We start from the raw sequence: 15,359 nt of genomic DNA, 5'->3' as shown, positions 1-15,359 counted from the left end.
CACAAAATGAGAGGAACCACACTGGTGAGATTTCATTTTCATCAACAACTGGTAATCCAACTTGGGAAATCATCCTCTGATATAAACATCCAATATTGCAGCACAATCACGGAGCTACATCATCCCCTTGTAATCTCCACCTAATTGAATTGTTTTGGGTCTCTGCTCATTAACTCACAATTCAACCATCCCACATCACCTCAGCCTCTTTTAAATGGACAGATGAAGCGTTTAAATGCACAGAACAAGCAGGTGAGGATGCACTGTAACTGATCCTGTTGTTCTACACGCAGAGACTGACACGACCCTCATAGAAATGGCCTTGAGGCACGGATGGTCTAATTTAGCTGGAGCAACGTTGCCTGTCATTAGCGAATGAACGCAGTTGGGTCCCTCTGAAGGCTGTGCAATCTAGTCAGCTTTGGGTAAATTTAGCCACCAATTAAGGTTGCGTTTTATGGTGGAATAAAGATCGTGACAGGGAAGCTGGCAGCCACAATTAAATAATATCTCTTTAAATCCATCTTTACTCCCGCAGAGAAAATGAAGCACGTCCGTGGTTGCAGACATCTGAAACAAAAAAAAACAAAAAAAAGAAAACGTTCAGTTGATGATTCAGATATTCCTTCCTTGTCAGGTGTTGTTCTGTCTTTCTCCTACCAGTCGACTGACACTAGGTGATCCCTTGGGTATGATACACTGCGCTGTGGGTGGCGTGTCACTGCTGTTGTCCACATCCTTCGTCTGTTGCTTAGAGACAGCTGTGAGGCGTTTGGTCTCTATGCAGCCAGAGAGGAGACCGTGAACAAATAACAGGTCAGGGGGTCAGCCAGGAAGATGGGAAAAGCCAAAAGACATTATTATTACACACACCTAGAGATGAGTGGAGTCTGTCATTGGAAGAGGGACACCTTTACTGCAAATGCAACCAGGCAGGTTGTGATAATAAACACGGGGTTTGCCACCATCTCTCAGACTTTGACACTCTTTGATGTTCTTCGCCAAGCACTTTCTTTTTGCCCACATTATGTTGTTTTCTGACAAATCTGATATGTCAAGCCAACTGCTTTGTTTCTTTACAGATCTCCTAATTGTGCACACATGAATATGCTTTAAAAAGAAGGTAAACGTAGCTTTATTTATATAGCACATTTTCAGCAACAAGGCAATACAAAGTGCAATACAAAATAACAAACCAAAAGAAAGAAGAAAAAGCTAATAATGTTGATCCAAAGTAAATTAACTGGATACTCCTAATCATGGTTGCTAAATAAGTATAAGTAAGTATCCCCTGGACTTCTGGGTTGCTACGTATTCTCTGGACTTTCTAAGTATGCTCTAAATTTGTAAAAGTAATGAGTACTCCACAGTTTCTAAGTAATGATAAAAACTAAATGTTTCTGTTCTGGAAGAATTTTTTCTGGGATCCAAGTTTGTTTTAATTCCTTTTCTGGGTTGCAATAATACGAGTCTCTCTGCATCTAAATAGTGAGTACTCTACAGTTTATAAAATATAAGCTAAAGAGAGACTAATGTACTAGAACATACAATGGGAAAAATATACACAAATGGTACATTTTTATCCAAAATAAAACCACAAACTTATAAACCTCTGATGCCTTCTCAGCTGGATTTATACAAAGAAAATTTGCCTCTGTTTGCCTATTGAAGTAATTCAAGTTAATTTGGCAAATGTAAATGTCCTTCACTTGAATAGCACCTTTTCAAGTCCAGAGGACCCCAAAACACCTCACACTACATTCAGTCATTCAGTCATTCACACACACATTCACAGGCTGGTGATGGCAAGCTACTGAACAGTAGCCACATCTGCCCTGGAGCAAATTGACCGAGGTACTACAGGAGTAAAAGCTGCTGAAAATGAATACAAACCACACTATTCTGATTTTTATTAGTAAAGAAATGACGAAAACTGCATCAGTTTTGTCTTTTTGTCATTTTTGTTACATTGGTCTATTACATATAAACACAGTAACAATGGATTGTAGTTGTGGAAACACTTGAAAGGCACTGCAATCCTGGATTGTATTTTGTGTCCCCTTGACTTTATGTTTAGCTTTAAATATCCCAAAGTTTAAAGTATAAAGCCCCACGAGCTGTGTGAGTGGTGTCAGAGCTGAAAATGGGCCAGAGTCCCATCTAAAGTGGGGCGCAGTGGTTTATAAAAAGCTTGTCCACTTACGCAGGGAGTTTTACGGGCAAGACGTTGGTTGTGCAATTCAGGGCTATCAGATTTGAACGGTTTACATATTTTAATAAAGCTCCTGCTGACCGGTAATAATAGAGAGCTCAACAGCCTGTAATATTTCAGCCTTTCAAATGAATTGTGGTTTTAAGTACGTACGTTAAATTAATACATGCTGAGAACTCGGCACAAATATGTGTAATGCATTCTCTCAACAATGTCAACAGCATGAATATTCTACAGGTTTGAAGTAAAAGCCCCTTTTTTCGTCACAAAAATCTGGATCAGCTGCCGGGATCAGGTGAAGCCCTTGTTTCAAACCTTGACAGCTGATTGGTTGAGGAAGTAGATCAGCCATTTCCAGACGCCAACTAATAAAGGAAATCTTTCCCCCGAGGAGTCCCATGGCGCATGGCACCTGCAACAATTGAACGAGATTGGACTGAATAAGAAAAAGAGGGAGATGCGACAGAGAATGTTCCAGATAAGTGATGGATTGATAAGTGTTTGGAAGAGTGATGAAATATTAAAGTCTGGTGTCAGAGCATGACGATTGTTCCCATATGATGGCCTTTGATGTTGTAAGAATTGCAGGGGGGAAAAAAATCTGAATCAACAAATTGTATTAAAACTTTAAATCAATCTTGCTCTAACACTGGTCCCAATAGCTTTGCTCCAAAATATTGATGTAGAGAGCACAGAGACATCCAGGCACACCTTGCTCATTTAAGTGAATGGCCTTAGTTTACCAAAGGCGAGCAGGGAGGGAGAGGAAGAGAGGAGAGAGGCAGAAACTGGGGCACTGTTATCTGGCCTCTTTTCACCAACCACAAGGCACAAGGCGGAGAACGAAAAAGACAGACCCTTGAAGAGCAAGAGCGACAACAGAGGACATCGGCGGTGTGGTGAAGGCGGCAAAACATCTGGAGACAATGTCCGATGTCAAGAACTGAAAATATAGAGGACCAGGAGCAACTTCTGCGGCAGTCTGTCCAGTCACTCGCCCTGCTGACACAAACCGGTGGCAAGCACGGACGCGCACACCCACGGCTCGGCGCGCACCAACTCGAAGCTGCAACATGTTCGAGGAGCAGGTGACAAAGGTCAAGATCACGTCTGTGGTGATCGTCGTCGGCATGTCTGCGATGCTGGCGGCAGTGGTGACAGATCACTGGGCCGTCCTGAGTCCCAGGGTGGAGAAGCTCAACGCCACATGTGAGGCGGCCCACTTTGGCCTCTGGAGGCTTTGCAAGAAGACCATCTTCATGGTGAAGGAAGACCCTCAGGGCAAAGGATGTGGCCCCATCAGCTTACCTGGAGGTATGGGGGCATCCTAATTTTTAATCAGTAAAATCAGTAAAACCTGATCAGTGATTATCTTTTAATTCTTATGGTTAAGGTTCACGTCAAGAAGCTGAGGTCAGACATACGGTCTGTGGTGTTGCTAAGATAAAAAACAACAACCCCTAAACAATTATCTCCGAGGAAATTAAAGAGTTATTTGAGTTATAATCCATCAGCTTCCACATTCAGCATTGTGATAAGCCCTTTTGATTTCTGTGGATCTGTTCCTGCTTCTGTTGTCTTCCTCTCTTGTGCCAGCACATATGTGGCCATGTGTGCAGACGTTCACCAGAACATAAACATGGATGGGTATTTCAACCAAACACTTCACAACTCACTGTGCCCAGAAACCCTGTGAACCGCCTTTGTCTTCCACAAAGAAAGTCACTGAACAGACTGCTGATTTGGTACAGCGAGGATACCTTCATCCGGTGAAGGAAAGCGCAAATCTCTTCTGTTTGTCATAAAACTATGAGTCGTTGAATCATTTATCATAGCGTAGTCTTGACTCTCTTTGGGCTGAAATGTAAGATCTCAACTCCCTTATCTTGACAGATAATATTTCGACAGATTCCTTAGAGGCTTTGATCAAATCAGATGTGAATCTTGCACGAAAATAGCGTTTATTACTTTTGTGGTTAAAACACAGATGGAAAAAATGTTAACTAAAACTGTTTTTTGTCTAATATAAAGTCAACTCTTTTACACAATTGGATGGTATTCCAAGCTGCAAGTCATAAAAAAAAAGTCAAAACATTGCCGCTTGTGTCTTTAAAGGTTTTGAATTACCTGCGTAGCTTTAATTACGAGGACTCTCTTTGTGCAGAGCAAGCCCCTGGGTGAAACCACGTCTCCTGGCCCCTGGCTGTGCATGCGTGCCTTGCAGCCTAACTGAGAGATTTCACTCTGACTCTGTCATTGACTTTGCCTCTGGCTCCTCCAGCACCTCAGGATCAGTGCAGGCCTTAATGAAGTGTGGCTTTCCGCCCCAGCTCATGAGTTAGAATACACCTGGGAGGCTCGGGAGGAATGAAAGCAATTGAGAGAAGAGAGCAGGAGGGTGTACGTGGGCAGGGACACCTCTGTTGAGCGTGAGACACCGAGCATTTTTGGAACGAACAAAAGAAAGAGAGAGAGAGAGAGAGACAAAGGCGGTGGTGGGGTGTGGAGGGGTCTTCCAGGGAAGTGAGATGGTGGTGTACTTTTTTTTTTCCAAGAACATGTTGAGAGATCAGATAACAGTGCACCCTAGACAGAAAGCCAGACGAACACACTTTCATCTTTTTCTCTGGACAAGCCCGTCACCTGTTGGATGTAAGACACAGAAATTGTAACTGACAGACTCATAAGTCCAGTTTGACATATTAATCATCCCCCTAAGATATCACTATAAAGCAGCCTCCAGATGTATTGAAGCACCTGGTAAAAATGTGTAAATTCAGCCTCAGGTTTCTCTTTCAACATGCAACGGTTTTGAAGAATACAGAAAGGGGGTTGTTGACCAATACCTGTTTTCACAATTCAGGTAACGGTGGCTATGATGACCATGAAAGACACAGATTTTGTGTCCGGTGAATAATTTCTGAATTTAGGTGACCATATATTCAGGATCATTGAACTGCTTATGAACTTAAACATGACCTGTTTTCCATCGGATAATGTTATGGTATTACTGTGGGAGTGTTATGTGCTCTAAGAAAGTTCTCAGTTCTTTGAAAGAGAAACAAACTCACATCACCTGAGATCTTCCACCATACATTACTGTGTTAAATGTGGCGCATTTCCACATATTCATAATTTGTTTATTGCCAAACTCATCTGGAGTGTTTGATCAAATTAACTCACAGGGGTCTTCAGTAAAGACTAAAATGTAAAAATGCATTTTAAAATTTACCAATTGTCAGCGTAAAGACATTAAAACAGCAGTGGTGTGCTGTCGTTTTCACATGTTGGTTAAAAGCCTTGCAGCAGCACTCTGCATTGACTGGAGAAGGTCAAGATCTTTCTTATTCAAACAGATGAAAGGACGGTTACAGCAGTCAAGACGAGATGAAATAAGAGCATAAATAATCATGTGTAATTCAGCTTTTGACACCAGCGTTTGAGATAAGAAATGTTCCTCGGCTAAAAAGATAAAAAGAAAGAACAAAAAGAGTTTCTCATTTATCCTTGAGAATGTCACTCTAAGGACATGGCAGAAAATATATTGATAAAAAGTCAATATGCAGTCCTAAAGTCCAGATTGTGGAGATGAAACTGACCAGTCGCAAGACACGGTATGCATTGTTTTATTGTTTGAAGCGGTATTTCCTAGGGGTCATGCTTCATTCAAAAAAAAAAACCTACATATATCTTGTGGATGAATGGATGAATAATTGTTTAACCTCATGCTGCTGCTGCTTGTTTTCTTTTCTTTAAAACATGGTAACAGTATAAAAGCAGAATCTCCACTTCTTCTGTGAGATTCAAACAACCTGAAATAGGCAGAAGTAATTAGACAAACGCATCCTAACAGACTGAAATGTCACGCTCTCTGGTTTTGGTTTATTTCCGGTTCTCGTTTTTAGCTTTCCGTTGTTCATAATTGCTTTCTCTGTCCTGATTATTTTCACTTTTACCGTTGGGTAAGTAGTCTGTGTGCTCTGCTCACAATTTATCAGGTTGTTTATGCTGGTTTGGTCATGCGCAGTTAGTTCCTATATGACTCCAGAGCACCACAAATGCAGGACATTAGAGAACGTAGAGCCTCAATACTTGCATTTGTATCATTCAAGCTGTAGCAGAATAAATACTTTTCTCATTGGGATTTAAATGAGTAAGAATGGCTTCTTGTCTTTCTGTCTCTGAGTAATTTTGAGAATTTGTTTTTGCTTCAAGGTTAAATGTTTTGCTTAAGGCTTATCGGTTTTCGACTTAATGTTTGTACTTCTTTGTGGGGCAGGTTCCAGTCAGTCACTGTGCTGTTGCTTTGTCTCACTAAATCACCGTGCAACACTGTCACCGTTTCCCCATTGCAAGGGAATCATTTGAAGTAGTACGTTTTTACTTCAAGAAACTTTTAAGATTTTCTGAAGCTATTTCGTATTGCCTTCAATTTCCACTGCATATTAAAGGTGAATACAGATTAGGTAGGTTGAAATGTAGTACTTTTGATTTTACCCTAAACTGGAACCATTTTGGATTGTAAATCGATAAACTAGGATCTTCATCCACAGTTAAACTCCTCTTCTTCTATCAACTTCTCGCAGTCTTCCGCTTGCAATCGCCCGAGGTGAAAAATGGAAAAAATCCCACTGTCAAAGTAATATTTTGAAAGAGAGTCCTGCATTTAGTTTCATGTTAATCTGCTTGAGCTGAGCTTTTTTATCCTTCAGTAAGTATCAAGCCGTTGTCTTTTATTTAATGTTGTTAGAGGGTCCATTTTCCCGTCTAGTTCAATATGCTGCAGTCTACTTATGGGAATCAGTCGGCAATCCATTTATTCCCATGAGAAAATCTGTGGCCTCCCTTATGCTTGTTTAACCTTTTATTCCACTTTCCTTCATCTCAAACATCCTTTGAGTGTCGCTTAAAAGCCGCTCGCTTTTTTTGTTGTTGCATATTTTAGAGAGATTGAGTAGGGAGAAAAAAATAAATGAACAAAGTGCTCACTTGCACAAGTGGAAACGTTTTGAAGGCATGCTGGTTAAAACGTGAATCACACTGATGGGCAAATGCTGGTGAAAACCCGCGCTATCACGAAAACTGCAAGTTCAGTTCTTATTTGCTACATTCAGTACATTGGATTATGTAAGACAAACTTTAAAGCAGTCCAGTCTGCTTTTATGCAATTTCTGTTAAACCGATTTAAAGCCAGTTGCTTAGTTTATCTGCTTCTCAGTTTACTGTGCTGACTGCACGCAAAGCACAGCGTTGTCCCGTAACCAATATGTGCTCTGAGAGATTACATCCTTCATGAATCATGAACCCAAACAACACACATGCAGCAGTGATTGGACTTAATAATGCAAATTAACATTTTCCTATAAGACAAGGAGGTTGGTTGCGAAGAGGATGGCACACAAACACTCATTTCTATCTACTCTGCTGTTGATAAGCGGTTGTGTAACAAGAGCAGCTAAACTGTGAACCCAAACGGCTTTCAAAATTAGCTTCCCAGAAATGACGCATGACAGCTGGAGTGTTGTAAAAATCAAACAAACCCTTTATGGAGCACACCGCGCAGCCAGGCTGGGAAATAAAGAGCACAAATGGACCTTTTGGGTGCATGTGCATGTTCACATGCATACATGCTCAAAGAGGCAACAGAGACAGGTTTATTATCGAACATGTTCCAGAGCTTCAAGGTGGACGTGCATTAACGCTTTCCACTCCTTCAGCGGAAAGAAAGTATCCCCAGAGGGCATCTTTACATAAAAACATCTTCCACTTCCTGCTTTTCATTTTCAGAAGCCAAGCACTTTGATGATATCCAGAATTTATACTCAAAAGCACAAATATCCCCTCGAGCCTTTTCACCTTCTCTGCGCTCAATTATTTCCCTCTCTCGTGTGTCGGCTTCCTGCTTTGAGTGGAAACCCAAACAAGGCGGCAGTGAAGGCGTTGGCCTCCGCCTATCGCAACGTGGAGCACTTACAGACACAAAATTTGAATAAGCACTCTTAAAATGTAAAAGACCCAGAATATACAGAACAAAATGTGCTCACGATGATGACAATGACACCTTTGACTGTCGTCATAAAAGGTCAGCATGCTCAGGCAGCCGGAGATTCTGTTGCGCTGTTCTGTCCCGGTTATCGGAGCTCCTGGTGGAATAGCTGTTCAAATATCAGAGTGCATGTTTTTCACACTGACCCTGAACTAGTTGGTCATTCTGTGAAAGAACCTCAATGCAAACCGTGAGCAAAAGCCTTCAAAATAAAGACTTGCTTTTACGCACCTATAGGTGCCGGATGGCTGACTGAATTTAAAACAAAAACGTAAAAAATGTGAGATGTTGTGTGAAACAGAATGAATCTGGAGTTGGTAAACAAGAGGCGCCACATCAAAGAGAGAAGACGACAAAGTGGAAAGAGGTGAAACTAAAATGACAGGCAACACTTCGCTCTAATCATACTCCCCCTGGAACTAAATCTCCCCATTAGCAAGACTGCAAGGTCGATGATATGCACCCAGATGTTCTCCTTCTAGGTAAATGTTCACCGTTTGGAGCAGTAAATGTGCCTTTTCTGCCTTTTCCACAACTGTTTTTTTTATTTACCAGTCAGTCTACAGGAGGAAAAAGAAACAAGAAGAATCAAACTAATGAAAACTGATCTCACCGCAGCACCTTAAAAAGTATTTATACACCTTAAGCTTTTTACTTTTTCTCACATTAAAACAAAAAGAATAGTAATACAATATGTATCATTTTTGAGTGAAGTAGAGCAAAATTGTGAAGTGGCAAAAAAATAAGACAGTTCTAACGTTTGAAATAAAATCTGCAAGGGTGACACAGGTTTACTTTTACCTTTACCGCAATTTTTGTGTGTCAGTGTAAGATGCTACAGCTACTTTTGTTTTCAATAAATTTTATTTTATTTTATTTAGGTTTATTTGATAGACACAAATAGACAAACTGAACAGAACAACAGTCCCATGTTTGCATCATCAAAAAGAATCAAAGCAAAATCAACACTCAGGTTTTTAAATAAGTAAACATTAATTTTAGGATTTTATTGATTAAGATTTAATATATTTTGAGTGATAATAACCTGTATGTGACAAATCACCTGGTAAGGGTTGATGCTACCACAGCAGTAAGGCCACAAACTTTTGAATTTTAAACCTGATTTTGAGTTAAAGTTAGAGCAGATTTCTTCAGCTGCAGACAGAAATGTGACTTTATTTCCACCTGCTTTCTCAGTCTTAATCAATCTTGATGAGAAAAAAAAATCTTCATTGTTTAAAGCTCCTCTGAACTATTATTCTTATCTCATCTTTGTGTATTAGGCAGGAAACTGTTTTCATAAAGACTGGAGAAAACAATATAGCTCAACCCGAACACATATTAGCGGAGATTAGCTTGGCCCCAGAGGTGCCGGCAGCAAATGAGAAAATACAAAATGAAAATAATATATTTGCACATCTCAGCTGCCTCCACTTTTCTGGAGTTCCTGCGTGGCCACATGTACATTTTTCCATGCACAAGCAGCACCTGCATATGCATTCAAAGCTCTCTTCATATATGCCTTTACATGTGTAAACAGACAGAACTAGCCAGGACCTGCAGCAGTCTGTTGCTAGGTTACCCCTTTTAGTGATTCCTTCTCATCCTGGTTAACAAACAGCTCCTCTGTTGCCTCGTGGACACGCATACACTGTGCACAGACACCAACACACAAACACTGTCTGTCCCTATCTGGGCAGAGAAGGTACCTGCCTGTTTTATGGGTTTAATCTCAGCGAGAAAGGATAGCAAGTGTAGAACAGAGGGAACGCTTGCTTGGCCTTTAGGTCGTTGTCAACCTTTTGTCTCCTCCCAGATGCCTTTAAAAATACGGCTCATATGGAGGAGGAGTAGAAAATAACTGATCTAAAGGAGAAACATTTCTTCCCAGCTGTGGGAAATATCAAACTATTGTGGGGCAAAATACTGATGGCTCAGCAAGTAAAATGCAACACATTCACAGTTGCACTTCATGAAGAAATATGTGAATTTGAATCCATGTAACATGGATGACAGAAAATATTAGCTTTTCTTTAAAAAAAATTGATTACAAGTTATAGAACTGCTGCTGAGATTGGGAAGGGATGTCAAACATACAGTGGATAGGCAGTCAATCAAGATCTACATTAGTTGCAGAAATTATCATTGTTTTATTTAAAAATTTAGAAATTTGAAAGATATAATGTGGGATTTTAAGCCCATATTATAGGACAGATTTTTTTTTGTAAAAATGTGTTCACTAATGTAAATGTGTCTTTGTTCTGAATATTGACTTTGCTACAAAACTATGTTTTGATGCAGTATGCTGTGGTTGGAAAAAACTTTAAAATGTACACAGGAAGGAAGGAAGGAAGGAAGGAAGGAAGGAAGGAAGGAAGGAAGGAAGGAAGGAAGGAAGGAAGGAAGGAAGGAAGGAAGGAAGGAAGGAAGGAAGGAAGGAAGGAAGGAAGGAAGGAAGGAAGGAAGGAAGGAAGGAAGGAAGGAAGGAAGGAAGGAAGGAAGGAAGGAAGGAAGGAAGGAAGGAAGGAAGGAAGGAAGGAAGGAAGGAAGGAAGGAAGGACATTCTCATATTGGTCACTAGCTGAATTTCTTGAAGTCTGTTTTCTCCACAGGTTTTCATCTGATGATCTCAAAAGCGAATATTCTGTGGATAAATCCATTAACTGGGCGTTGCGTTGAGGAAGTTACCTTTAAAACAGAATTCTTAATCTCCTACAATGATCCAGATTTGGATGAATAAAACTTTTAACTCAATGTTTCCTTTATAAAAACCCAAAAAGCCTTTTTGACAGTGTTCACTGAGTACTTGGCAAAAGTATTCACCCCTTAATCTTCTGTCCTAATAATGTCAGTGTAATTTTATACTTAGTCATGAGGTTCATTGAAGGTTTATAACACAGAACAATGGCTGGTAATGCAAAAGGATGCAATCTTTTTTCTGCCTTTTGTCCCTCATATCTCTTTCTGTCTGTTTGTTCCCCCCTCCTCACTGTCTTTTATTCTTCAGCAAAAAACTGCTCCTACTTCAAACACTTCACATCGGGAGAAGAAGCTGAGGTTTTTGAAGTGAAGACCCAAAAAGGTGGGTGGATCTTCACTAACTCACCACACTGTCTATGTTTTAAAATCAACAGAAACCTCTAATAATATGAGAGAAAAAGAGAGGATAGTAAAGGCAGGGAGATATTGGACATGTGATCAACATGACAGCAAATCTTTATGCCACTTTTAGGGTTCTAAGAAAAACAAGAAGGAAATTTGGAGCAAATTACTTTTTACACACTTGTAATGGCAAACTTGTTTATATGCAATTCTTCCTGATTTATTGTGTTTTATCTCATCGCATTTGTGTGAAAGAAACAGCAGCATCCTGACAAATGTTTTCAATTAAAGACCACACTTGTAAACATATCTTCATCAACTTCTATTACATAATTAGGCTTCTATTGCAGAAATGTTCTTATTTTTAGCAACAGTGTAAAATGATAAGAGTAATATCTTAATAATGTAATAACTAATTTGCTTCTAATTGCACAGCAAAGGAGGTTTTATTTCTTTCCACTGAAGCGAGGCAAAAATAAAAATAAGTCCGATAAAAATATAAAAATTTAAGATAGACCAAAGAAATCTGACGTGTTGTTCTGTGCACATGAATTTGCACAGAAATGCTCTCAGGAACGAGAGCTTGGTGCTGCAAACCTTCTGTCTCCTATTTAGTCCAAAAAGCATGAAATATTAATATCCAACAGCAACAAAACTCTGAGCAAGAGTTAATCATCCGACGGATTAATTCCCAGTTTGCATTTAGTTAGTCATACTTTGAAAGGATAAACTGAAATGGTGGAAAAATATTTCCTAGTTTTTAAGGTATAATTGGAAATATTGTGAATTGACACATTTCAGTTGACATTTGTACATAAAAAAACATAAATATAAAATTTTTAAAACTACACCTGAAAACTTGATCAAAAGTGAGTGTGAAATCTCAGATGTGAAAAATGCAAAACACATATTTTGTACATGGGGAACATGGCTTTGCTACATTTTGATCATTTAATATACGATCGAAATGTTGATTCGAAATGTAGATTCAACTTAAATTGGATCTGCACAGGTAAAAAATATGTATGTTGCTTTGATGTTGCCTAAATAAAGTTAAGAAAGATAGATCAGAAAATCTGCACACAAACAAAACTTCTTAGGATGTGCTAAAAAGCCTAAACGTGAGGAATCTTTCCACCAGATATGTTTGAACAGTTGGGGCTGTGAGGTGAAATAGGATAATTTCTATCTCAGCTGGAGTGCTCTCCATAGCTACAGAGAAGCAAAACGCAGATTATCTTTATCTGAGAAAAAGAGAGAGAGAGAGAGAGAGAGAGAGAGAGAGAGAGAGAGAGAGAGAGAGAGAGAGAGAGAGAGAGAGAGAGAGAGAGAGAGAGAGAGAGAAGGTGGGAAGAAAGAGACATGTCCTAATCATCTTGTTAAAAGCCTGCGGCAACTTGTCTGTCATGCAAATGGTTTTATTAACGGTTTGGATTAATGTCTGTTGTTTTTTTTTGCTTTTTTTTTTTTAAAGTGAGGCTAATTTAAAGGCTAATTATCAGGTTCATAACTCAGCTCAGTGCTACGTTGAAACAGTTATTATCTTACACAGTCCCAGTTTTTAATCTCCACACTGATCCGATCATCTCATCCAGTTTTTTTCAACCATTTTGTCTTTGGTACATTTTTCTTTTTTTCTTTTTTTATGTTTCCTTGTTGGCTTTGCATCTTCCTCTGGTTTCTAAATCTTAAATATGTTTCCTTTCCCTCCTAAGAGTACAATATCTCAGCTGCAGCCATCGCTATCTTCAGTCTGTTCTTCATGATTCTGGGCACTCTGTGTGTGATCTTTTCTTTCGGAAAAGGACGAGACTACCTGCTCCGACCTGCCGGGATGTTCTTTGCCTTTGCGGGTCAGATGTGATCACGTTATTTTTCATCTTATTTCAGAGTTTGAAATATATATGATTTGTCGTCACAGTGCTGCTTTTTATAGACCTTTTTTTTTTTTAAAGCTAATGCGTCTTTTTGTTGGTTGAATTGAACAAATGGAGATCTTTCCTGTTTTGACATGCAGGCCTTTGCATTATCATCTCCGTCGAAGTGATGCGCCAGTCTGTCAAGCGAATGATCGATAGCGATGAGACCATCTGGATTGAATACTATTACTCCTGGTCCTTTACCTGTGCCTGCGCCTCCTTCACCCTCCTCATCCTCAGTGGAGCTGCCCTTCTTCTTATCTCAATGCCCCACATGCCTCGTAACCCCTGGGAAACCTGCATGGACGCTGAGCCAGACACCTTGGATTAGCCATGGATGGTTTTGCAGGGATCAATTGTAAACAGAGATTTAAAAAAAAAAAAATACGGTTGTGTATCTTTTAACCCTTTAATCATGTATAGCTCAAGTAAAAGACATTAAGTTTATTTAGAATGAGAATTAACTTTTTTTATCTCTTCTTTTTTTCTTCTCTTTTTCAAATATTCCAAAATTTTATCTCCACGGGTTTTGAATTTAAATTCAGAGTTTTCATCAATATTTATAGACTACCATTTTGACAGTGCTTTGCAAAAGTCTTCTTGCCCAGTGATTTGTTTGACATCTTGTTGTTTAAAATTCACAATTTTAGTGTACTTTTAGGGGATTCTGTGCGATAACACCAACACAATGTAGTCATTCTTTCAACAATTTTGGCTATCATTTGAAATATACTGCAAATCACCCTGAACTCACCATGTCCAGCATGAAACATGGTGGTGCCAGCATCATGCTGTGGGGACGTTTTTTCTTCTGCAAGAACAAACAGCTCCTCAGACTGAACAATGAATGGATTTCTGAAGTTATTTTGTCTCAGTCATTTACATAAAATCATCCCAGGACGCTTGAAGTGTCTGGATGAGTTCATGCGAAGACGATCACAGAGTGCGAGTACTTTTGTAAGGCACTGTATTTTCAACATAGGCATTTTTACCAAACCATTCCAAAATTACCCCTTTAAGTTTCAGTTAAGGCTGTAAATGCTATAGCTACGACATGTAGTGTAGGAAAATTAAACTGTTTTGTTCGTCCTTCAACTGTAAACGATGCTTGGGTTCACCTGCAAATAATACTGTCACCATTAGATAAAGACCTCGTTTAGACAAACTCCTTTTATCCAGTTGTTTCACGTGTTGTTAGTCACCTGTGCCTAATGTGTTTCCATGAGTCGGTGTGGCCCAGCAGACATTCAGCTAATGCAGGTGCAGTGAAATTAAAGACCCCTAAAGGATGCCATTTCACAGGGAAAAAAAATAATAATAATTTTACCGCTGTAATCAGAACAAACCTGTTATCATAGTTATCACAGTGTGACATCATTACATGGACTATGAAAAACAAAACAATTAAAGCACACTGTGCATGTCTCTTCTGCAAGTAGCAGATCTAATAAATCTATTTTTTATCTAATTAATAGATCTATTAGAGTTAAAGTAGATCTCTAAGTGTTAATGTTATCTAGTAAGAATTTGAGTGACTACAAAACAAAAAACTTGTTTTATCTGACGTCTCATGACAGCAGGCCTAAAGTGATATTATTCATGTATGATTTGTATTATCATTTTTACACAATATTAATATTTGTCTTTTTCACAAGAATCAATTAAAAATATTTAAATCCCCCAAACGTTTGTATTTCCTCTTGAGGTTTTTGTTTCTTCTGTCACTTTGACTTCTGAGTTCAATCAGAAAATTATGAGGGCATAAATAATTACGGAGTGATGACACACCCAAAAACCAGCACAGAATTTAGTTTTTTATTTTACTTTTATTTTTTCTTGGCATTTCAGGTAAGCCATATAGAGAAGCAGCAAGTGAAATTTCTTCATGTAACTCTTCCCGCAGATAGGACTCACAAAGCACTTCACATGTTAAAATACATGCATATAATAACCTACTTATCACTGCAAAACATATACAGTAATTTAAAAAAACACAGAGGAACTAGTTGGAATTTAGAAATGTCTAAGTACAAAAATACGCCTTGAGCTTCAAGTGATTGAAGACATTGTGGAAGAACAT

The 15,359-nt window shown here is 39.1% G+C and overlaps 1 protein-coding gene across 1 annotated transcript; it reads left to right on the top strand.

Annotated features, from left to right (window-relative positions):
* Positions 1–2,527: 2,527 nt before the first annotated feature.
* On the top strand, positions 2,528–14,964 carry cacng1b (calcium channel, voltage-dependent, gamma subunit 1b). The gene is made up of 4 exons (XM_008416841.3): positions 2,528–3,526; positions 11,266–11,340; positions 13,076–13,213; positions 13,378–14,964. Exons 1-4 carry the CDS (start codon positions 3,286–3,288, stop codon positions 13,608–13,610), a joined length of 687 nt encoding a protein of 228 aa, XP_008415063.1. The 5' UTR covers positions 2,528–3,285; the 3' UTR covers positions 13,611–14,964.
* Positions 14,965–15,359: the final 395 nt, after the last annotated feature.

This window comes from Poecilia reticulata, chromosome 8, assembly GCF_904066995.2.
Source record: "Poecilia reticulata chromosome 8, P_reticulata-male-v2, whole genome shotgun sequence".
Lineage (NCBI taxonomy): Eukaryota > Metazoa > Chordata > Actinopteri > Cyprinodontiformes > Poeciliidae > Poecilia > Poecilia reticulata.
Note: the sequence above shows the minus strand (reverse complement) of the source record. Positions and strands in the feature narration are given on the sequence as shown.

Coding starts and splice junctions, on each gene's coding strand:
- cacng1b (XM_008416841.3), top strand. CDS start 3,286: ATGTTCGAGGAGCAGGTGACAAAGGTCAAGATCACGTCTGTGGTGATC. Junction 11,341..13,075: donor TGAAGTGAAGACCCAAAAAG/GTGGGTGGATCT, acceptor TTCCCTCCTAAG/AGTACAATATCTCAGCTGCA. Junction 13,214..13,377: donor GATGTTCTTTGCCTTTGCGG/GTCAGATGTGAT, acceptor TTTGACATGCAG/GCCTTTGCATTATCATCTCC.